Source organism: Sceloporus occidentalis, unplaced genomic scaffold (assembly GCF_023333645.1).
Source record: "Sceloporus occidentalis isolate IW3139 unplaced genomic scaffold, rSceOcc1.0.p SCAF_5, whole genome shotgun sequence".
NCBI lineage: Eukaryota > Metazoa > Chordata > Lepidosauria > Squamata > Phrynosomatidae > Sceloporus > Sceloporus occidentalis.
This window is the reverse complement of record NW_028316985.1, coordinates 166,183,172-166,208,945: the sequence shown is the minus strand read 5'-3', so window position 1 is coordinate 166,208,945 and position 25,774 is coordinate 166,183,172. Positions and strand designations below refer to the sequence as shown.

The 25,774-nt window shown below is 41.0% G+C and overlaps 1 protein-coding gene across 5 annotated transcripts in view; it reads right to left on the bottom strand.

The window, feature by feature from the left end:
* EMCN (endomucin) overlaps window positions 1–25,774 on the bottom strand; it is a 74,134-nt gene that overhangs the window by 27,242 nt on the left and 21,118 nt on the right. For 4 of the 5 annotated variants that reach the window (XM_089526063.1, XM_089526062.1, XM_089526064.1 and 1 more), the window contains exons 4-7: window positions 25,448–25,492; window positions 21,029–21,094; window positions 18,089–18,160; window positions 9,364–9,450 (exon numbers count right to left, since the gene is read on the bottom strand). In XM_089526063.1, the coding sequence (XP_089382189.1) occupies window positions 9,364–9,450; window positions 18,089–18,160; window positions 21,029–21,094; window positions 25,448–25,492 (270 nt within the window). The remainder of the gene's footprint in view (window positions 1–9,363; window positions 9,451–18,088; window positions 18,161–21,028; window positions 21,095–25,447; window positions 25,493–25,774) is intronic. The other variant, XM_089526067.1, reaches the window with a different exon arrangement.

Sequence of the window (25,774 nt, the reverse complement as noted above, 5' to 3'; positions counted from 1 at the left end):
CGTTAAATCTTACAGGAAATAGCCAATTTCCAAATTCACGACCCACACAACTACAAAGTTGCTTAAGCCACATTAAGGTGTGTTGCCTTGGTATTATCCCAGACTACGGCTCCATTTTTGAAACTTCAGCAAGAGATGAGGATATAGCCTTTTCCCGTGAAGAAAGAAAGTTCCTAGACATAATGAATCTAGAGACAGTCCAAGATAGTGAAGGGAGCTGGATGGCACCTCTTCCTTTTAGAGAAGACCGACCAATTTTGCCTAACAACCGTCAACCTGCTGAAAATAGGCTTTTTGCTTTGAGAAATAGAATGCTCAAAGATCCCTCTTTGAAAGAACAAATTGTACAATTCATTGAAGATCTGTTTACAAACAACTATGCTAAAAGAGTTCCTTTGTGTAGTGAACCCCAAGAGCAATGGTTCCTGCCATACCGTAAGGTAACTCACCCACAAAAACCAGAAAGGGCAAAAATAGTTTTCGACTCAAGTGCCAGGGAAGTTTACTTCTCTCCCATCAGTGCAGAGACATGTCCACTTGTACAGTCCTTCCTCTGTCCCACCAGAACATTCCTTCTGGATGGACGTGTACAGCTAAAGACAGGCCTACAGACCCAGGAATGTCACATATTCCTCTTCACTGATACCATCGTGGTTGCCAAACCCAAGTCACAGTTGCATTTCAAACTGAAGAGACAGGCATGCCTTTCCGAAATGTGGACAACATCTTGCATGGAAGAGGTCTGCGAGGACAGTGCTAGCCTGGAAAAGTCTTTCGTTTTAGGATGGCCCACCACTAACTGCGTTGCTAGTTTCAGTTCCGTGGAACAGAAAGAGAAGTGGCTGACTTCCTTTCAAAGTCAAATAAAGGAAGAAAAAGCAAAAGACTACCCCAAGAGCATTCCCTTGAAGATTATTGCAAAGGATGTTGGAAACTGTGCATATTCAAAAACTTTAACCGTAACCAATATGGACACAGCAAATGATGTGATCCTCGTGGTCCTGCAGCATCTTGAAATTAATGGCTGTGGAAAAGACTATCAGCTGTGTGTGAACTCTGGGAAAGAAGATGTTCTGTATTCCCTTATTGGACACGAATATCCATTTGGAATCAAAATGAGCCACATTCGTGACACTTTGCCTCAGATGCAGGGATCAAAGGGCTGTGTCTACCCTCTGGACCTTCAGGGGGCCTTCCTGATGGAACAGCTGCCCCGTGAGCTTCAGTGCCAGTTCATTCTCAAGCCAAGCCGTCTGGCCACTGGCCATGAGCTGAATGAGTTAAGCCAAAGGCCATTGAAAAGGAAAAGATCCATTATAAACTGGGCCTTTTGGCGGGGAGCAGGTGCTCCAGTGGACAATGCACCACCATCTTCAGCATCTCCTGTATCAGGGAAGCTGTTTGGTCTTTCCCTTCCAGACATCTGTGACTTAGCATGGAAGGCCTGGGCGTCTCAGATCAAAGACATTAAACACCTTACTGTGCCCAGACAGTATGTTCCTATAGAGCCTAGATCAAACATCAAGAAGCATCTATTTGGCAATTTTCTGAGACAACCACCGTAGGAACTATAAGAAAAGGCAAAGTGGTCAAGTATCGAAGACCCTTTGACAGACCTTACCCTCTTTAGTGTTAGATAGAACTTTTTGATCTGTTGTATAAATAGATAAGATAGGTCATAAGGTTGCAAAATTTCGTTGAAATTTTGGGCGGGGAGTGTGATGTCCTGCCAGGACTGATTGAAACTTTCCCCTGCATTTTCTTTCACATTGGTTCAGGCCATATATGTTTAGTGTAGAAAAGTTCTTTGTATTAGTTTGTGGGAGGAGCCGTAGGATTCCCCTGCATCATTTCTAGGTTTGGTTTGCCCTTTCCCAGCAGGCTGTGCTGTAGCTAGAGGTTTTTAGTTGGAGCAGTTTCTCTGAGAGCTAGCAGAGAGCTGTCTTTTGGTGGTAAGCAGGCCCAGACAGCCGGAAAGGGCATTTCTTACACCACTTAGCCAAATCAGTTACCATTAGCATAGAAAATAGAAGAATTTAGGAGCTGAAAGACCCTGCACCAGCTCCATTGAGTAAGGAGAACAAACTACATCGGACCCAGAAAGATGTCGTCTGGAAGAAAGCTGAACTGTAAAGTATCTTTTGTTTAGAGCTGGGGAGGAGAAGACCTTTTATTTTTGTCTTTTAAATTAAATTTCCCCCCTTTTTGAACTTTACATCTAGTTTCAGATCTTTTTGGGTATCACGGCTTGTTCTCACCAGGGTACTGGCGTTGCATACCCAAACCTGCCACCACCTTTAGTTGGGTGTGTCTTCATAGTGATGATGGCAGGGAACCAGAAAAGAGATGCGAGGAACTGGCTAAGAGAGCCCGCATGAGGCTGGAGTATTAACCAGCAGCACACATGACATAAATCAGACATTAGGAATGGGAATACACAAAAACTGGTGACAGAACATTTTAGTCTCCCTGAGCAATCCATCTCAGACCTCAGAACAGCAGTCATTGAACAAAAGAACTACAAAGGTAGATTGGAAAGAGAAACAGCAGAACTGGAACAGGAACAAATTACAGTCTCTCAGCAATGGCTTGAACAAAGACAATGGTTTCTTGACACACTACACACACTTCAATACTATCTGAACCCATCCTCATGGGGGTGCCCTACATTCATCTAATCCCCCACCACAAGCTAATCCCATTGCAAACTAGATCTGCCAGTTCGTCTCCATGCACAAAGACCAGTTTCCTAGTCGTTAAAATTGGCCCTGCAACTTCATTTCCATACACAAGGGATTTGTAATTTGAATTGACATCCTCACATACCAATGACATATATATGTCTATGTCTGGCTTCCACTCCACCAAATGCATCTGAGGAAGTAGACTGAAGTGTAGAAAAGCTCATGCTGCCAATTTCTTTCTTTCAGAGAGTACAAGATCTCTCTATATACTGATTCTACAGACTAACATGGCTATATCTTTGAATTTTACCACATGCGGCTGTGCATGTTTAGAGTTCTTCAACATGATAGAAGAGGAGGCCTGGCACTTCCATTGCAATCATATTCCATGTGAGGGGAATGGTTTTAGAGTGGTTGTACTCTGTGCAGCCCCACTCTCCAGTCCACTCAAATATTTCAAGGTTTGGGTGAAGGTTTTGTGACCAGTATCCATTTCTATTTCAAAACATGGACATAACTCCCAAATAATTCATTAAATTATGGACTCGCTAGATTCTTCTAGAAGGTTCACTTAAGTCACTGGATGCCCCAATAAATGATGAAATTAACAAACATGCTTTAGGGAATTAGACAATTAGATATATTACAGGCTTGGTAGTCCATGTGGGGAAAAAGATAAATTGGAGTAAGGCAGCTTTGAAAGACTGAAAAGAGCCCATTTAAAGGTGCCAATAACAAAATGTGTCCCTAAGCTCAAGAAGGATAACTTCAATGTCATTTTCTTTACATTCATGGTGTGTCCCAGAAATAATGTTCTCAATAATGAGTGACCTGACCATAAGTAAGTGAATTAGAATTATTTCTGTTATTAGTGATGGTAACAAATGAATTTTTCCCATTTCTAATTTTCACACTATCAAATTAATTTTCAAATCTAGCATTCCAAGCTCTGGAACATGTCCATCATAAAGGTGTGTGAAACAAATCACAAATTTGAAACAAATGCATTAATAAGCTAAAGTTCTGATGCTTTCCCTGCTTACGGACTGATTTTCTCCCATAACCCTCATTACATGTAGAGTGCATATTGATTCACTGTAAATTTGATTTATTATAGTGCAACCTATCTTATCATTTGTATGATAGTCATTTTTGATTTGTCACAAACTTGTATAACACAACTTAAAAAACAAACAAACCCAACAACACTCGGGTGTTTATTTAATGCTGGTGCTCTCTATCTATGCATGTTTACTCAGATGTGAGTTCCACTGACTTCAATGTGACTTCTTCCCAGGTAAATATATGAAAGGCTTCTTCTTTCATGCAAATTTTGTTATGAATTCTAGTCACTATACCTGTAAAGATTTACACATTTATTACAACATAGGCTTTTGTGGGCTACAACACATTTCATTGGCTGCATGAAGCATTATCATGGTTGTATGCTATACACATGGTTGGAAGTGAGATTGGAGACAGTGAGGTCAGATTGAAATTAAATGCAAAAAGTCCTAATGGCGACACTTGCATTATTGACACTGGCCATTTACAAAATGTTTGTTTACAACACAAACATTCTGGTACTAGGTCGGCTAATTAAGACTGATTACTTACTATCAGGATGCTTGCATTATCACCTCTGTAATTAACTCATTGGTTTACCTGGTGCCAGAATGTCTATGTTGGCAGCAACATTGTGAATGGCCAGTAATTATCAATGCTCTTGGCATCTAACTTCCTTCTATTCCCACTGCTTAGAACTGCAACTGAAACCATATTAATTGCATATACAGTTGCCCCTCCTTTTTCACAGGGGATCCGTTCTGGACTCCCCTCCCCTGTGAAAATGAAAAAAAAAACATGCATTTCCAAGCCCTGTTGGCTTGATTGGAGGCGGGCTCCCAGGGGGGATGCATGTGCACCACGGGTGCATACCCCATTTTAACTCCCTCCGTTCGTCCCCTGCAGATAATCGAGGGGCGCAGATCCCAAGTCTGCAAGAACAGAGGGAGGACTGTATACTGAAATTCTGGACAATATTTTGTATATCTGATGAAGTAGGGCCTATTTAATGGAATCTCACAGCATAAGAAATGTGTTTGTCATTTCTCTGTTGTGGCAACAGACTAATGTGGCTACCTATTTGGAAACTGGTCAGTAGTAATGCCTTGGCTTTTTTTCATTCCATTCATGATAGTTAAGATTGATACATGACAGAGAACTGAGTAGGCTATAAAGCCTGAATGAGATTTTTAGGTTCAATCCTTGACAACTTCAAATTCCACCTAAAGGAAAGCACTACTTCAGAATATCCCTTCTTGAAACGCCAAAGAATTGCTTTCAGTAAATGTGGGTGCTATTGGCCTAGACTATATCCCTTTACTGTTGACCAAAATGTCATCTGTAAAAACAATAAAATTTTACATACTTTTTAAAAAGCTTATTAAAATACTCTCAAACATTATGAAAACAAAACTAAACTTTTGACACAGTATCACATGATGCTATATATGCTCAGCTTATTCCTTCAGACAGTTTCAAAATCCAATATAGACATGCAGTTTATCTATTTTTTTAAATTAGTTGTTACATTTATATCCCACCTTCCCTGAATGATCCTAAGCAGCAAATACTGCTCTCCCTTCATTTTATCCTGACAAGAAGGAGGTGAGGTAAGTCAGGCTGAGAGACAGTGACTGGCCCAAGGTCATCCTGCGAGTTTCATGGATCAACGGGGACAAGAACCCAGATCTTCCAAGTCCCAGGCCACACTCTATCACACTAGTGTATTCTCTTTCTATTTGGTGTACTGTTTCAGGTGTGAATGCAATATTAAATAGAAAGTACACTGTTGGAGATCATACAAAGGGATTCTGTAGTACCTTTGAGACTGTAGCATATGCTTTCATAGCAGAATGTGTCTATGAAAGCTAATGCTCCAAACTCCTTTCTCAGGTAGTTTCAAAGGTTTTTACAAAATCCCTTTGTAAACTGATATAGACTAACACAGCTATGTCTTTGAATATGATTAAAGTCATGTTATTGCCATTAGATCTGTGTGAGAAGCCCAATGCAAAGCTATGAGTTGCAAAACTATAGATCTTTGCTTGGAAGTAAGCCTCACTGAATTAAGGCATAGTACAGACCACCAAAAAATGGTGTACTAGTGCCAGTATTGGTGTTAGGGAGTGCGCACCATGTACACATTCCCTAACCCTAATATGTGCCGGTGGTGGCATAATGGCGGTGCCCTGTGGGCGTGCCTCGTTCCCGCAGCCACCAAACAGCTGCTGGGACGACACCAGGGAGAAAGGGGCCAAGTGGCCCCTTTCTCCCATGGCTCTGGCTCCCGGGGTGTCCCAAGGATGAAGCATGAAGCCCCAAGACACCCCTTTTCTAGGCCAGAGGGAAGCGGCAGTTTGCCGCTTCTCAGTGGCCTGGAGAAGCACCAGATTGGGGCCTCTGGGCTGCTGGTATGGCTGCCCTGGCCCCAATCTTCTGGGGAAAGGGTTGGGTGCAACTTAGTGAAGCTTCTGAGTTAATGGGCATTGGCTCAAACTAACAAAGGACTATGAGTCTACTTTAACTTCCATGGCAATATCCTATAGAATCATGGGGGTTGTAGTTTGGAAATGCACTGGAGCTCTCTGGCAGAGAATTCTAAACACCTCTCCTTAAAGTGCATATCCCAGGCTTTTTTTCCTCCTCTGTCTCTCTTCTCTTCCTGTGCTCTTAATCCTCCCTGCCCAGCAGGAGATCCTTCTCCCCAAGAGTCAAAACTGGTCTCTCTCAAAAGCATTCTGTCACTCTATCCATTTTGGACCAATGATATGCCACATTTGGTAAACAGTACCATTGATCTTGAATACCTCTCTCTGAAAGTAGCAGGCAGTGAGCAATTACACTACATCAGTTTCATCAGCTGACAAAGCCAAAGAAACAGGCAGTGATTGACAGATCTTTCATACATGTTTTATGACTTCCCAATTCTTTCTAGCCAGTCTTACAATCCTTTGGGGACTGTGAGTAAGTGGGACAGATGCCCTGTAAAGAGAATCTGGGACAACGTCCAGATCCAAGATTGAAAAATGAGAAGGACAATATTGCCTATAATAAGTTGTTTTTGGGCAGTGAGTTATGAAGGTAGGTGGGGGGGGGGGGCTTACATTTTTTTGGCATAGCTGATGTGCATATTTCTAATTGTCTCATTCTAGTAGATAGTTAGCAGACAAACAGATGGTGCAAAAGAAAACGACCACAGATTAACCTTCCTCCATCATATCCTTCAATGGTCCTTTGACTAAATAAACTTCAGCAGTCTGTCATTTGTGTCTTTTCTCTCTTTCCCTTTGGATGACAACCAAATGAAATGATTCTTAAAATCGGAACAACCCCATTGCCTTTTATTGCTCAAAAGTGATGCTATGATGTCAACTAAATTGAAAACATTGGCTGGAATCCTGTGTAGCTCTTACGTATGCACAAGTACCACGGTTACAGTACTACACACTAAATTCTGATGTAGGATAGGCAGAATCAGGGTCATTGTTGCACTTCCTCCTTGCTCCAGAGATTGCTTGTATGAGATGGGTGGGTAGGAACAGCAGGGTAACTGAACCCCATCGATCGCAGTGGCTGCTGCCTGGTATGTGCAGATTGGGATTGTACTGTAAATACCTAGCAGTCATGAATATGCAATTGCAGGTTACACATTCATAATGCCATACAGGATTCTGGACCTCATTTTTTAATATACCGTATTTTCCGGTGTATAAGACGACCCCCAACTTTCCCAGTTAAAATATAGAGTTTGGGATATACTCACCGTATAAGACTACCCCTCTTCCAACGCACACCAAATAAAAATTTTAAAAATCAGATTTAATTTCAATATGGTAATTTTAATTCAAATGACATGCAGTTACTTAGCAGGAAACCTTGTTGTATACAAAGCCTGCTTGGATTGGTCAGCTCTCCCTGCCTGCCCAGCCCTCCCTGTCTCTAAGACTATCAAAGCAGTAGCTGCTTTCATACGATTGTCGCATACGGTGGGGATGCGGCCGTGGTCGTTTTTGAGCTCCCTCCACCATATGCGGCGACCGCAGATTCTCCAGTCTGGTTCAGAAGTTTCAGCACCTGCCCTATAAGACGACACCCAGCATATAAGACGACCCCCGACTTTTGAGAAGATTTTCCTGGGTTAAAAAGTAGTCTTATACGCCAGAAAAAACAGTATTTGCTTTCTTCAGAATTTTAGATGCTGCTTTATATTCCTCACTTCTCCAAATGACATGAATAAACAAACCTGTGTGGAGTGAGTGCAGATTAACCTATTTTTGGCAAGCCCACAATCTGGAAAAGTTACTTTTCGGAAGTACAGCTCCCATTATCCATCACCATGCTAACTTGGTGTTGTAGTTCAAAAAATAACTTATATAAGGTCTGGGCAAGACCTATTTAACAGGGGCTAACACTGGGCCCTGATCATATTCTTCCTCATATGCTTCTTGAATGTTGCTCTTGTGCATGAAAACAGGGAAGGAAAAATCTGCTGGTGCTTCCCAATAATATTAAAAAGACAGGTACAAATAAAGCTACAAAGAGCTTATACATCTTATATAATTATAGCATTATAATTATAGTTATAATTTTTGTTGTGTATCTTCATTTCTGACTTATGGAGACCCTAAGGTAAAAACTGACTTATGGGGTTTTCTTGGCAAGTTTCTTCAGAGGAGGTTTGCCATTGCCATCCTCTGAGGCTGAGAGAGTGTGACTTGGCCAAGGTCACCCAGTGAGTTTACATGGCTGAGTGGAGATTCCAACCCTGGTCTCCAGATCTGCAGTCCAACACTCAAACCACTCACTCTACCAAACTGGCTCTCTTGCATTATATAATTATATGATTATACATTTAAAAGAAACTAAAAGCACATAAAAGTACAGCTGCTGTAGTTTCAAGTCTTTCCAACTTATAGCAACCCTAAGGCAAACTTTTCACTGGCTTTCCTGTAGTGTGTGTGACTCATCCAAGGTCATTCAGTAGATTTCAATGGTTGAGCAGGGAATCAAACCCTGGCTCCAGAGTCAAAGTCCAACATTCATACCACTACACTATGCTGGCATATCCCATTAAAAGTCTCTATTTCAGCACCCATCCAATTGCCAAAGCTCACCTGAATGCAAGGTCTGTACCTACTGGTGGAAGTACAACAGGGAGAGAGCCAGGCTAGTTTTACTTGGAAGGGCAGACTGTTCCGCAGTCGGGGAATTGCCACCAGAAAGCAGCCACACATATCCTTAATTGAAGATGATTTTTAACCCACATCTGATGTCATGTTATCATGTCTGGAAGTCCACACTCATGCACAAGACCATACAGTAGTAAGAGGGCTGTGTTGATGATTCCACTCCCCCCTGCAAAGCACTTTTCAGTTGTAGGCCTCAGGCAGTCAGTCTCCACAATTGCTGCTCCATGTGTGTAAGACAGGGATGAAAAACTATACAATGTTTGTTGATGTGCTCACAAAGTGTTTTCAATCGCTGTGTTGCAATAAGAAATGTGATCAATCACCAGGTGTGCAGGAGTCAATAGATGATTCAAAACGAACTACAATACTATGTTTTGTAATAGCTTGCTATTTCTCTTAGGAACAGGAAATATGTCACCACTTACTTGTAGGTGTAGTTTCAGTTGCTTTCTGTGGTGTGCCCACTGTACTGTTTTGGATATCAGGCCTAGCTGTTGTCTTGTTACTTTTGTCTGCAAGAAAAGAACTGAAATGAATGTACTTTCAACAGCAACATTGTCCCAGCATTCATTTCCTTCGTTTTACGACTAGCAGACTTCAGTAAAGTCTTAGTACCAATCTATCCATTGCCACATTCCAGCCGCATGCATGGTATATTTCTCCTTTTCTTTATAAAACCTAAGAACTCCTGATTCTATCTAGAATTTCCATGTCAATAACAGATGGCTCCATGGAAACCCTCCATAAGACTGGACTCCTACCAGCATGTGGCAAATCAATTTAGATTGAGAGGTGAGTCACTGCAGAAGCACTTTGCCATGCAACAAAATGATACACAGATCATAACCACATACAGTTTTTTTTAAGGCTGAGGACAGCCAGAGAAAAGGCATCTTTGTTGTTATAGACCATTGGTGTCCATAACACACAAACAAGCTAGTTTTTCTAAATGCAAGACATTGTTTTGCAAGTACATACCCTCCAACATTTCAGAGATTAAAATAGGACATGTGTAGCCAAGCAACATTAGAGTGTGGTCAAGATGGGAAAAGTTATTAGTGAGAAAGAACACAAGCTAGGAGAGGCTGCAGTTTGTAGTTTGCTTTTTCCTGAATCTACTAGGCGCAAACTACTTTTGCACTTTGAACTCAGTTTGCACTAACTGAAGTAAGTTGAGGACAAAGAATGTAAGTAGGAGGAGGTGAGGAGAGGAAAAACTGGGATCTTTTAAAAGAAGATAAGAAAAAGAAAAATCAGAGGATTTATCAGGACAGTTAGAGAGTATGGTATTATTCAAACAGGCAATGCCCTGCTTTTGGTGTGAAATGGTACAGTTGCAATGACCTACCCCATGTGACACTGGTAGTCATATCACTTAACTTTGAAGTATGAACTACAGCATATACATGCAAGCCTTTACTAATGAAAGTGATTTACCTAGTGATTTACTAATCACTTAGAATGATGGTGTAAGTAACATTAAAAAGGTCTCTATGGCCCAGTCCAGACAGGTGTGATAGGATGCGCTTGTCATGTGTGAGGGGCGGTGCTGCTAGACACCCCTCACCCCTCGCACATGATGAGGGCATCAAAATGGCGGCACCCTGTACAGATGGGCGCCTCCATTATTATGTGACGGATGCCTAGTGTCTGCACGTTGCGGTGCCATTATGACATCACGAGTGCGCCACGGGGGAGTTCTGTGGTCTGGAAGCTGCAGCTTCCCTGCGGACCAAAGCTAGGCGCCAGGAGACTGTCCATTTTGGACGTTCTGACCCACACCTATATTCTTTTAAGGAAAAAAAATACATACCTACACCTGTCAGGATTGGATTAATCCTGCCATGATTCTGTCCTGATTGATATGCTGCCATGGCTTTGTCCTGACCAATATGCTACATGTAATACCTATGCTGTGTGGCTTAATATGGCTATACTGTGATATGAAAGGGACTTTGTATGTACTGCAATGGGAGTGCTTAGTAATAGGTCCTTGTTATTTGATGTGTTTGCTTTTACTTGATTGTTGTATTTTATGATTCAGTGTTCTTAGTGGTTCATATGGTGTATGAGGTCTGAAATGTATTCACAATGAAGGGGAAGGTTTGTGGGACACAGATTTGGGGAGCAGGTTAATCATGTTATTATCATTTAGCTTGTATGAGGACGATCAGCGATATGTAACCGAGAAACTGATAATGGCTTTTACAGATCCCAATTTCAATGAATTTAACGATCCAGTGTAAAGTGTGATGGAAAAGACTGTTTGGCCACTTAGCCTTCAAAGGGAAGTTTGTGTGTATGAATGCCAGCTGCATGTGTGAGTGGATTTGGTGCTTGTTAGCTTTCTGTTATCAACTTGCTTTAATGGACCAAAATGACTTGGGAATATGAAGAGGGAAAAAAAAACTTTAAAGTATACTAGCTGTTTTGAGAACTGCTCAGCTACTGTTATGAGAACTGTAAAACTTTTGTCCACCAAATTTGGGAAGAGGAGCTATGTCTTTCAAGTGCTTTTATTCAGTGTACATGCGCTTATTATTATTATTATTATTATTATTATTAACCTTTATTTATAAAGCGCTGTAAATTTACACAGCGCTGTACATACAAACTTTTAGTTAGAAATGACACAAAAGGAGAAGGGAGAGGTGGTGGGGAGGGGATCAAGTCCAGCAGTTCTTCTCTACCTCTGAGGTCTGGACCAAGGCAGATGGAATGCTTGATCTTTTGTTCTTCCAAAATGCCTTACTGGCTACATCTCTCCGACTTCAGAAATAAAGTTTGCTTATCATCCACAGAAGCCTGATTTACTGAATTGGGGGAGAGGTCAAACAGTTCTGACAGCCTCCCTACTGAAATTAAAAATAACCTATCCAGAGCTAGGAAAATTACTTTTTGAAATCAGTTTATGCCCAATGTTTATTACAGTGTATGAAAAGTTTGTTCCTCTTTCTCCTTTTTGTTATTGTTAACTCTCTTGAATTAAATAAATAAATTAGATTAAATAAACTATCCAGTTTTTTTAAAATGCATGAAACTTGAACAATTCCTGTCACAATGCTTCAAAATACCCATTAAAAGCAACTTTGAAAACTAGCTGGAAATTATTACTTGATATTATTGTTGTTTTGTGCCTTCAAGCCATTTAAGACCCTAAGGTGATCCTGTGTTTTCTTGGCAAGATTTGTTCAGAGGGACTTTGCTTTTGCCAACCTCTGAGGCTGAGAGAGTATGACTTGCCCAAGGTCAGCTAGCGACTTTCCACAGCTGAGTGGGGAATTTGAACCCTGGTCTCCTAAAGTCATAGTCCAGTACTGAAACTACTACATCACACTGGTTCTTTGTTACTTGTCACCCCAGCAAAATAACTTCCATACCAATTTTGTTGCTACTTTTGAAATGTAATGTCATTGTCTTTATTTGGATCTGGGTGGGGAAGTAATTCATTACAGATAGATGTGTAATTCTATTTTACAACTTCTAAGGTCTGAAAGTACCTGCAAGCCATTTAATATTTTTTTAATCCCTCCAGCCAAGAGGTAGATTACAACAAAGCAACTCATTCTTGCTAAAAATACTGCAGGCAAAATTTATTCTAAATTGTATTCATTTTGCCAAACAACTCTCTCTTCTATAAGGAAGGTGCTTCAGGGAGTCAAAGAGTAAACAAAGCATTAGAGGGCCTTGTTCACTTCTCCTGTCTCTTTCAATTTCTTTATATGCAGCCCCACGACTCCTTGGATAGAATTATGACTGAAAGTGTGTTGCGGCAGAGCCAGTGGTAGCCAGGTACATCATTCTTCCTAATATATCCTTTCTCCTTTTTAACATCCCCTTTCCTATCCCTCTGTGTGTATGTGCCTTCAAGTACCTGTCGACTTATGATGACCCCACGAATTTCATAGGGTTTTCTTAGGCAAGGAATACACAGGGGTGGTTTTGCCAGTTCCTTCCTCTGAAATATTTCTCCTTTTCTTTTCCTCACAGACCAGCAGGCTGCTGGGAGAGATATACATGGCTCTTGCCAGAGATCTGAAATGATTGTTTGTAGAGGGAATGTGATGTTAGGCTGGGGGATGCAGTTCCCCTTAATGCATATTCAATTTATCCTAATTGCAACATATTTTTGTAAGCATTATCTTCTAATGTACTCATTTGTTTTTTAGTTTCAGAAAACCATAATGCTCAATGCAGAGAAATGCACAAACAAAAGGATAATGGTGTTCTGATTGAGAGATTAGTTCGGGAATTACATTGATTTATATTTGAATCCAAAGGAGAGAAATTTATGCCTATCTTGACTCTTGACAGGCATGTGTGTACTGTATGTATCATGGCCAGCCAGGCTGAAGACTCGGAGGAGGAGGATGAGTTGGTCCCTCAGGTGCAGGTGGAACCTGAGACGGAGCCAGGCCCCAGCTCTGCCCTGCCAGGCCCTAGTTTTGCTCTACCAGCTCCAGCAGAGTCGGCTGAGCCACTCCCTAGCTCTGCTTTGCCAGCTTCAGCAGAGCCTGTGCCTCAGCAGCCCAACCTCCTCCCAGGCAGAGAGTCCAGGCCTGGGAGACATAGAGGAGCAGGACGAACTGGTACCTACCTTCAGCCAAAGAAGGACAGAAAGGGCGTGCCTCCGGCATTACCGGAGGTTATATGAGAAACACTCACTAATCACCAAACAGCTGTGATAAGGAGCTGGCCTAATATAAACACCTGTGAGACACTGAGCCTCCCCGTCAGAGTCTATCTCTTTTCCTTGGCGAAAGCTTCTTTCTCTGACTCTCTTAGACATTGTTGCCGGACCCCTTTCATTCCTAAACCTCGGACTGATGTAGAACTCTTGACCCTGGACTAAACTCGGTGACCTGCTCTCTGAAACTCTTGACCCTGGACTGGATTCACTGACCTGCTCTCCGGAACCCTGGACCTTGGACTGGCTTCTGGTTTTGCTCTATTGGACATTGGACTGGTACTGTGCTCATAGATATGTATCATTGCTGCTGCAAAGCTTTGTATTTGTTAGCATTTGCCTGCCTCAGTGTTATCAGCTTCTCCGTTTGGCTGCTTTCCTGGACAGGGGGAAAAACCAGTGTTGTTGCATCCTTATTGGTTACAGGTTCATTTGTTGAACTAAAAAGTTTGGAGCCCTAAATAGCATGGGATCTGATTAGTCTTAATTATTTCTTCCTCTTATATAAGTGGAAATCCTTCTGTCTTTCCCCTACTTCTTTCTCCCTTTGTCCTCAGCTTACATCAGTTGCTGCAAACTGAGTTCAAAGTGCAAAAGTAGTTTGCACTCCAAGAAATCAGGATGGTTGAGATTTGCCCTTCTCAGTAGGCTTAGGCAAAAGCAAACTGCTGCAACATTTCCTGGCTTGTGTATTTTTCCTCATTAATAACTTTTGCCATCTTGACCACACTTTGATGTTGCTTTGTCAGTGGCATCACTACAGGGATGTGGGGTGTGTGGCCCATACCAGGTGACACTCTAAGGGAGAGGGGTGACACTATTGCTCCTCAAACACCTGTATTTTGGCAGAAACAGGCTGTTGCATTTACCTGTATCTCTATAAAATGCTGAAGAGATGGTGTGAGTGGGGTGAGGGTCAGTGGAAGGAGAAAGGATAGGACAGTTTTTTTTAAAAAAAATAATATTTAAAATTTGAAAATTTATTTTTTAATTTTTAAAATGTTCTTCAAAAACATCACATTTTACCAAATTTTCACTTTAATCACATGAAACTATGTATATGTAAACACATTTATTCTGTGCATATCATACTGTAATTTAAAGATACTTTTAATTTTGTCAGTTGTTTATGTCATGCCTATCACCATTAGATTCTATGATATATGGGAATTACGATTTATGAGTAAATTGGTACTAAAACATTATTAAGGATTCTGTAGGATTGTAGTATGGGAGGAGGTCAATGGGGCGTGTGTGACAGCATGAGTTACCAGACCAAGTGACACCAATTCTAGTGATGCCACTGATATATTTCCCATTTTTGTCTGTGCAATTTTGAAATTCTCTTTGATAAACCCATTACAAAAAAAATCCATAAATATGAACCCATTGGTAGTCCTAGTCCTTTTCTTTTAATACTCAGAGTGACCACTTTGATGAGAGTGTAGACTGCAGCTCCAGAAATTTCTGGTAATCGGTATAAATATGATAATTATTTTATTTTAAAGTAATTATGATTTAGAGGTTATTTATGTGTTGCCCCAATACCACAACATATAATAAATGTACTTTTATTTATTTTATAAAAGCCCCTGAAGAAGGCCAATTGGTGGCAAGACCTAAACGTATTGGGCTTTTTAAAATATTAAAGTATTGGGACCATCACACAGCATGTGGGACTTTGTTTCTTTTAATTCTTCTACTGTGAATACGTGCTTTCCAGTTTTTTGTTCTGTTCAGCCATGGGTTGATGCCAGGCACACAGATATGCTTAGTTCCTAACACCACTATGCATTGAAATCCCAGATGGTTCATTTGGAGCTGGGAAGGAGGAGGTCATTTATTTGCTACAGCTGTTAAACACCTGCCAGTCTCCTGCAAATCATGCAGAAATTTACTAGTAAACCCAGATCTACCTTCTGCCCAAACCATGGCTTAGTAACTCTACTGTAAAGCAATCTGTTTAGAAAATCTTTTTCCATTCCCTTCTGCTTGGACATTACATCGATATCCTCCCCCATCGGCACTTCAGCTTTTCACTGAAACACCTTCCCACAGTATTCTGTGTTCCAGCAGCCCCATTTCAGTTGGCAGCAACACATCTCCAAGTGCTCTGTTGATGTCTGCAAACACAGATTGTCTTCAGGAATGCACGCATGTCCACAACAGAAAAGCTGGCAGTTAATAAAGATCTTAATCTTTATTATCCTTTTATAAATCAGGTATTTTGTACTAGCTGAGGAGGAATCATTCAAAGGCAGGAAGCACTGCTTATAGTCAGGATCAGATTAATATTTTATAGTATATTTTATAGTATAGTATATTTTATAGTATAATATATTTTATAGTATCCATCCTGGGCCCCCTATAACATTCCTTATAACACCAGGAGCCCTGGTGGCGCAGTAATTAAATGCTGGTTCTGCAGCCACAGTATTGTGCATTTAGTCCAGGGCTCCAGGGTTGACTCAGCCTTCCATCCTTTCGTAGGTTGATAAAATGAATACTCAGCTTGTTGGAGGCAATTGGCCTACAGGTTGCAAATGGCTTAGAGAATGCTGAGTTCACTATTAAGTGGTATAGAAATGTTATTGCTATTGCTACCTGGGATGTGCACTGAGGGATAAGGGGTTGGACTAATGACTTACTTATTTCTCCAATGAAATCAAAACAGACTATGCCTTTATCCTCACAGCAACCCTGTGGGGTAGGTTAGGCAAAGGGGCAGTAACTAGTCCAAATTTACCCAGCAAATTTCATGATTCAGTGAAGAATCGAACCAAGATCTCTCTAGTCCCAGTTCGACATTCTAACCATTATACTATGCTAGCTTCTTTTCTTAATTGCACCTTGTGCATTTCTTTTTTCAGCAGGAAAAATACGTAATAATCCTAGGGCTAAGTTGAAAATTTTGGAACTGGTTCCACCTAAGACAAATTTCATGGCTCGTTATGCAGTCAACTTGAAATTTGCAGTTGGGGTCTTTTCCTACTCACTACAGTGCTACTACTACTACTACTACTACTGCTTTTGTAGTAGTTCTGACTCACGGCGACCCCATGGATGAGACATCTCCAAGGATCCCTATCCTCCATTGTGCTGCCCAGATCCTGCAAGCCTTTGCCCATAACCCCCTGATTGAATCTATCCATCTGGTTTGTGGTCTTCCTCTCTTTCTTCTATCCTCTACCTTTCCTGGCATTATTGTTTTTTCTAGTGATCCATGCCTTCTCATTATGTGACCAAAGTATAATAGTCTCAACTTGATCATCTTTGCTTCCAAGGAGAGCTCTGGTTTGATCTGTTCAAGAAGCCATTTGTTTGTCTTCTTGGCTGTCCACGGTATCCTTAAGTACTCTTCTCCAGCACCACATTTCAAATGAGTTGATTTTCTTTCTGTCTGCTTCCTTCACTATCCAGCTCTCACATGGTAATTGGGAATACAATGGCCTGAATGATTCTGACTTTAGTGCTCAGTTGTATGTCTTTGCTGTTCAGTATAACAGTTTCAGTTCCTTCATAGCTGCTCTTCATATTCCTAGTCTTCTTTTTATTTCTGGACAGCGGTTTCCATTCTGGTCAGTGGTTGATCCTAGATATGGGAATTCTTTAACTATTTCAATTTCTTTGTTGTCTAGATTGTATGTGCGTATTTCTTCTGTGGTCATTATTTTTGGTTTTTTTATGGTCAGCAACAGACCTGCCTTTGCACTTTCATCTTTGACCTTCCTTATTAACTGTTCTAATTACTGAATGTCTTCTGCTAATATTATGATGTCATCCACATATTGTAGGTTGTTAATGTTGCTACCTCCTGTCTTCACTCCTCCTCCTTTTTCTGATTCTAATTCTGCTTTTCTTATTATGTTTTCAGCATATAAGTTAAGCAAGTAAGGAAATATGATGCAGCCTTCCCTGGCCCATTTGCCTACTGGGAACCCCTATGTTTCCCCAAATTCTGTTCTGATGGTGACTTCTTGTCATTGGTACATATTCTTCATCAGGACTATCAATTGTAGTGGCACACCCATGTCTTTGAATGCATTCGTACTACTACTACAGTGGACCCTTGTTATATGCTGGGATTTGATTCCAAGATCCCTCGTGGATAACAAAATCCGTGGATGCTCAAGTCCCATTAAATATAATGACCTAGCAAAATGGTGTCTCTTATAAAAAAAATGGAAAATCAAGGTTTGATATTTGAAATTTATACGTTTTTTTAACATTTTCAAACTGTGGATGCTTGAATCCGTGTATAAAATCCATGTATAAGAAGGGCCGACTGTACTACTATATAAAAATTCCTTCTTTCCAGATCAACTGCATACAGGGCTGCTAAGGCTGCAACAAGACATTGCAATACAGGAAGAAAAGTGCCACTCTAAACTCTTGTATGATTGCTGAAGATTTTCCATTGCTGATACTCGGTCAAAAATTAGAGCAGAAAGGGGATGTCTTACCGGCAGTTGCTACAGTTGAATTAGGTTTTGGAGTAGCCATAGGATTCCGTGTTGATGATTCAGCTGGTCCTGCTGATGTTTAGGATAGATGTGTGTTAAATGCTGTTCTCAAAATGTATTTCTCAAGAAAATAATCAACAGCAAGGCAAGGGGAAACCAGACAGAGCTATTTTATGAACCCATTCAGGTATCTACCTTCACCTCATTTGTGTTCAGAGCACTGCAGAATTCAACCCTGTGTCACACACAGAATACCAACACCTTGACTGAGATGAACAAAAGTTGTCATCCCATTAGGATTTAGATTAATGTTTTCATAGACACTTATATTCCAGCCATACCCAATTGGAAAATCATTTTCAAACAACACTGGCCACCACTTTGGGAAAATTGAGAGCACAAGGTTCATTGCTGATTCGTGGGCAGCAACTTCAGCAAGTTCAAAATGCTTCAGATAGGCTGCTGACTGTGGCTTGTTATAGGGGAATACATACAGACCGGCCAAAAGGTCCAGCTTCGGGGTGGTGTGGGAACATGGCAACCACATGCCGCATGCCCTGACTCCACCCCCAAACTTCCGGGAAGCCACTGAGCTGATCAGGTGGTGGGCAGATCCACATTGATTTGTTGGCACAGCATTTAGACAACTTGTGCTGAAGAAACATAATAAAAATGCGACCACAGCAGCAAGGGTGGCTTTTTTCCACTCCCAAAATTTTGTTGCTTTGTTTGGAGATGGAAAAATGCTGGATCAGGGTTGTGGTGTGCAGTTGCTGAGGCCCCAATCCAGCGAGCAAAGGGGTGGTGGCGGCAAACTGCTCCTCTGAAGCTGTCTGTACAGCCTCTTAATTCACTTGTTTAAATAGCTTCATTGGCTTCCTGTCCATTTTCTGAAGAATTCAATGTGCTGCATATGACCTTTCAAGTCCTAAACGGTTTGGATCCAAGCTATCTGAAAGACCATATCTCCCTATATGACCCTGCATGAGTTTTAAGATATCACAATGTCATGTTTGGTGAGGAGATGGGAGAGGGCGTTCTCAGTGGCTGTTTCCTGGTTGAGGAATTCTCTCACATGGTTTGGGAATTCATGGTTTGGATCCAGGTTACTTACAGGTTCGCTTTCTCTCATATAATCCACCCTGTACACTCATGTCCCTTGGCAGACATTTATTCCAGTCAGCCAGGACTAGGTTGGCAAATGTCAGCCAGATGACTTTTTCTTCAGCCGCCCCTAGACTGTGGAATGATCTGCTGGAAGAGATTCAGCGGCTGAATATGTTGTTTGAATTCAAAACAGTATTAACGACCAATCTCTTCCAGCATGCTTATTCAGATTATTTTTAAATTATGGAATTTGAATGTGGATTATTTTTGTATGTGTATATCTAATTTGTCTTTTTAACTGAAGTTTTAACTGAAGTTGTATCTGTTAATTATTGTTGTTTCCCACCTTAATCCATGGAAAAAGGTGGGTAAGAAATAATAATAATAATTGTTATGGAAGGTTCTGTTGACTCCCTCTCTGCTCTTTTTCTATTGTCAGGCTTTCATGTAGCAGGACATTGGCTCAATTCACATATCACAATGGACTTGTATGGGATTTGAAATGTGCTGTTATCTAAAATAATTGTTTAATTGTTTTATTTTTTATTAATTAATATATCTTTATTTTGTTTAATTGTTTTATAACATTTTTAAAAACATATTTTTAAAGTATCATTTTTTTAAGCTGTACTTTGGTTTAATTTTTGTAAGCCATTGGGGAACATGTCCTGGGCAAAAGGCAGGATGTAAAATAAATAAATAAATAGTGGTATCAAACTGCTATGACCATGCAATGTGGATACACACCAGATTAAAAGATGATTGTAAGCACATTTACTTAGCTTTCCTAGTATTGTTCTAGGTAGGTCAGTGCTAAGCAGGGAAGTAACTGACCTCACATAGTGATTCAGGCCACTAGCTGAAATTACACTGTAGAGACAGACCTGTCTTTGTTCATTTGATTTTGCCTGTATGCCACAAACTTTAACTTTGAGTACAGGTTAACACCAGGGGCCTGTGTTCTACTGATCCCCTTTAGTTAGGAACTACTCTGTGACCTAAAATAAAAGGAATCATATTAGTGCATTTGTTTTGGTTTGTTTGTTTGTTTCCTCCATTGGGACTTCTGGAGAAAAATGAAAGATGAAAAGGAAGTTTTAAAAAACTCAACATTTTCCTCATAGCCTACTGCAGCTGTTCAGATTTATATATGCATAAGAATTCAGCAAAGTTCTATTTGTGGGTTTCTTTTCTGTGGTACCAGAAATCTACTGTAGGGAGATAAATAAGCATAAAAGAAAACATGTGCTCCTAACATTGTTGTTAATTGAGGTGCCTTTGGGTGTAACTATGGAGTTGTACTTTGTACACAGCTAAAAAACCTGGCTTACCTTTGCCGGTTTGAATCCTAATTTGGGCTGCATCTGGATAGTATCATATGCAAAATGTTGCTGATGCTGTCGGCTGGATGCAACCCGGGTAACTTCTGGCTCAGCTGGCCGATTTGTAAGGCCGGGAGCTTCTCGGGTTTGAAAAGAATCTGGCTGAGTGCAGCTTCTATCCAGAAGCTACCCAGGTGCACCCAGCTGGTGGCATTGGTGGCATTTTGTGCAACCCAAATTGGGATTCAAACCGGCAAAAGTAAGTCAGGTTTTTTTTAGCTGTGTGCTAAATTACTATGTCTTCTGGGCTTTCCAAGGAAAAAATAAATTCATATAGCAATGGACTCATACACTTCACCCATTCACACTAAAGAGGTAAATGCAGAAGGCTGATTGATGTAACATGTTGAATTAAAGGAGAACCAATAAAATGGCTGTCTGCAAAGAGTTCGATCAGATTTGGAAGGGACCACAAGGACTCAGCAGTGGAAATGAAAAATACAAAACTTACTTTTGCTGTTGGATGTTGGCTGTGTTGTTGTGGTTGCTGGAGAAGTTGTATTTAATGTGATATTAACTGAAAAAGAACACATGCAACATTTGATGTCATTTTTCCTCATCACAAAATCATTAAAAAGAGCCACACTGGTTCATAAATAAAAATAAATAAATAAATCCAAAATTGATTTTATTAAGATTAATGACTGGCCACTACAAGGTAGTAAGGAAACAGGAAGACCATACTGCAGGTGGATTGATGAAATCAATAAAGCCATTGTCCTGAGTTTGCAGACTGCAAGACCTGAGCAGGACATGTGATGACCAGAGTTGTTGGAGGTCCCTCATTCATAGGGTCACCTTAGATTGAAGTCAACTTGATATCAAATAACATCAATTGGCCATCACATAAGGTGATGATAATTCCTTGGTGATCATAATGTGGGTTAACAAATTGAAACTGGGGACACAGTGAACAGTTTAAAATATCAGTTGGTATTCATGGAAGATTTCAGGACAGAGATAATAGCTTTTTTAAAAAAAATACACTAAAAGGGATGATTCTGGTGAAACAGAGTGAGGAAGGTCAGCCCTTCCAAAACCATCTTAGAAAGCCACATGCAGCGTCAGAACATCACAAGGCAATTGTCTACATAATTTTTCGATGGCCAGGTACTCAATGAATTTATCTCCAGCAGATCAGTATTTACCTGTTTACTAAATATTTACTATGTTCCAGAAAATATTAGCTTTCGGGAGGGAAATTCTTCAGGCTTTAGTAAATTGTTATCTTACTGTAAGGGTATGCATACCAGAGCAAATTAATTGTGTTTAGATCAGAGCTATGTTTTCATATAAATTTCGATTTCAATGGCACCAAAGTGCAACTGAGTTAATCTGGATACAGACCTCAGTGTGTGGTTCTCTTGCGCAGCCCTGGCACCTCCATGGACGAGCTACCCTTGTGTCTCTTCAGTCCCCCTTTGCCTGCCAAGGGGCTCTCCTTCCTTGCTTTGCCATCCAAGCCAGCACCAAGGCTGTGGGAATTGGGCTTGTTGGGTCTGGGCTTGGGCTTGGCAGAGGCTGTGCTCCCCAACTGGAGGGGGAGTGGGCAAGGGAGGGAAGAAGGCCCCAGCCCTGATGGTATCCCCAGGGCTGGGCCCAGGAGGGGACTCCCCAACACCGGAACAGGGCTAGGCAAGGAGGGAGCCAAGGAGTCCATGGCCAGCCTCTGCCCCTCAGCCAGGCTCAGCAGAGGAGAGGGAGACAGGGAGGGACTCTCAGCCCTTGGGATCCTCTAGTGGCCGTTCTCCACCGTTCCCTTCCTGCCAAAGCATCCCTCCTTCAGGTGAGCCGCCTTCACTCTCCTCCTCTTTCTTCCCAACCACAAGCCTGGCTCCCTCAAAGGACCTGCCTCCTCTGTGTCTGCTTCAGATGGTAAGTACTGCACCTCCAAGCCTATATATATGTGTGTGTGTGCGCGCGTGCGTGTGTGTGTGTGTGTGGGAAATGCAGGGAGGAAATCCAGCTCCACCCCCCCGCCCCCTTTTCCAGGACATGCCCTCCATTTTGCCCCCCCCCCCCCCTCTGCACAGGCTTGTATGTCTGGGCTGCTTACATCACAATGATTAATATGTCTTCTGAAATGGGACAGCTAGTGGGAACTACAATCAAGCCACAAAATGAAGTGATTTAAAATGTAAGATTTTGCCTGTATGGTAAGAAAAAAAAACCCTTTTCATAGTGAGTATGAGGGTCCTTTTGGAATCAAATTCCAAAAGGCAGTGAGAGTGAATCAGGATTCGCTTCAACCTACACGTGGGAATGACCCCAACGTGTTTGATTACAGTTCTCTCTCTCTCTCTCATATATATATACAGTATATATATATAATCAGCACAGGTCTGAGGCCAGAACTAGGAAAACTACAAATGTCTATATCAGTGGGGAAGATGTGGTCTTCCAGATACCGTGGGACTACAACTCCCTTTAATACCAGATAATTTAGCAAATGATGAGGGGTGATAGGAGTTACAGTCCATTAAAAGCTGGAGGTCCACATGTTTACCATCAGTGGTCCACATTCTTTATTTCTGCCTTCCTTACTTTCATCAACCTTTGCAGCTGCTTTGAGCTTCTCTAACTCTCTGTAATGGAGGAATCATAATATTATTACCCACTTATGTTCCAAGGGAGTTGCAAAAATGAATTAGCAAATGCCACTATAGCATTTTGAAAAATGAAAAAGTGTTCACCTTCATTAGTGGGAGACACTTCCAAGGCATAATAGAGCTTCATTGGTAGGCAATAGAACAGAATTAATCACTTGAAGATGAGTAAACGGCACTCTGAGGAAATCATTCCAAATCTGATTTGCACTCTTAGTGCCATACTGTTTTTGATGTCAGTGCATTCTTTTTCTTAGACAGTACAGGAATGTAGCTCAAGTTCCAACACTAGCATGGTTCATTAGAAACAATTCCTTAAGAAGTAACTAAAATAATAGTCCTGAGATTGAAGTTCTCAGCAGAAGCATGAATGAAGGTCATCTACACGAGAAAGCGCTTTCTCAGGAGCAGGGCATACCTGTTACAGCATGCCCCAGCAGTAGTAATTCCACCAGTGCCAGCATTGCCTTGGCAAAAGCATTCTTATTTACTTGGGTATTTAGGTTTTCCTTCAAATTACACTGTACTCCTATCTCTTCAATAGGACCTCTTTCTTGATGTGTGTATCTAGAATAGAGCCTTCATGCCTGCTCAGACAGAAGCTCTACTGACATCAGTGGGTCATGCCCGGAGTAAGTGAGTGCATGGGGTCATAGCCTTGATTTCTTTAAAAACTTGATCTGCTGCTTTCTTGGTTTTGTAGTACTTTTATATTTCATGCTGCCCATCCAGTATGATGAAATGTGGTATTAAATTTTTTCAATTATTTAAGAAACTGCCTTTCAGCCATGGCTAAGCTCGGCATAGCATGCACTGATTTTCTCTCAGATACAGAGGTAGGAACTAACTAGTTAAAATCAATTAAGTTATTCCTAGGAATAGGAACAGGATAATTCTAAGTATAAAGGTTGTGTAAAAACAAAAGAAAGAGGCTTTTTGCAGTTAAAATATAGTCTCTGTGGGAGTGTGAACATTATTTTGAGGAAAAAGATGTATTCTGTGATTACCTTTAGGGAGTGCTGATCAGCTTGAAAAGAAGGTGCACGCTATTGCTTTATAAAACAAATGTGTGTGTGTGTGTGTGTGTGTGTGTGAGAGAGAGAGAGAGAGAGAGAGAGAGAGAGAGAGAGGTGGTCCACCATATCACTCCTGAAATTTGGTGGCAGCAGCAGCAGGAAGAACAGCAGGAGTCCCACAAACAGATCAGGAGGCGTATGTAACACAGATCATGGAAAGAACACTCATTGTTACTTCTTTCCTTGCTGAAAAATGTGGTTCCCAACACTCAGATTTAATAACACAGTAGTGACAATTTTATGCAGGTTTCACCCAATATTTGTATATCCTGAGGTTTTTCAGGAAATTATTACACACAGAAATACACATGTGATCTTTGCATGTGACTCATGTCAGGATGGGTGGGTTGTACAAACCACTTTTTAGGTAGAAAATCTCCTGCTTTAAGGTAGCCACGTGGTTATTTTGTTCAAGATTGCTGGGTTTTTTTGCTCAGGACATATTTGATTATTTATATAAATTTGTGTGTGTGCAACAGTCTTTTGTGCATGATGTTTTGGTGCACGTTTGCTGGATTTTTTAAAGCAGAAAATAGAATTCTTGCAGACACAAAAACCTGTACACAAACCTGCACATAACCAGCAGTCTTGAACAAAATAAATAGCCACATTTTGAGCAAGATTGCTGGTTTCTGAATAAAACACAGCAGTCTCTCACAAACTCCCCCTAGAGGGTTTTTTTGGTTGTAAAATCACTGGAATTATTTAAACAATATTTTTTTGTGAGGGAAAAGCAAGGTTGTTGCTTTTTATTCATAAAACAGAATTACAGCTGTACATGTATGTCTGGAAACAGTGGGGGGGAGGTTACACAAAAACTCCCACCTCACCCCTCCCATGTATATTTCTGTGCAGAATAATTATCCTAAGCTCTTCAGGATGTGCAAATAACATGTGAGAACCACATATAGAATTTTCTTTCCCTCCACAGCATAGAGAAAACGGTGGAAATTACTAATCCCCATTTGAGAGGATTAAACAGTCAAATATTTAAACCTCTCAATGTAAGCCATGTCTAGCTCACCAGTGTTCTAGCTTCATCATCATGTAACTACAGCAGGAAGCTTTCAGAATCAAAGATGACCTTATTTTTAGCAGACCACCCTGAACACTGTTGCCATGGACTAATGGAGCAGCAGATTCTTGGTCAACACATGTCTAGATAAATCCAACTGTTTAAGAAATTACCTGCAGGTATAGTGATACTTCCAGCCACTGTAGGGGATCCACTGCCTGTTTTGGAATGGTTGGGGCAGAGAAAACAAAATTAACATTATGATTAAAAATAATATAGGGGCTCTCCAGCCTGCCCCCATGTCTTCTTTTTGGCATGCAGGGAAGATGTCATCACTCCCAAGATGCATGTGTGGCACCCGAAGGTGTGGACATGGCACCGCACGTGCATCATGCACGCGTACCATGTATGGACAACACCACGTAAAGATGGCACCGTCCATATGTGTTAGGGTTCCACAGCGTGCAGATGCTGCGTTCTCTGGAACCCTAAAATTAGCC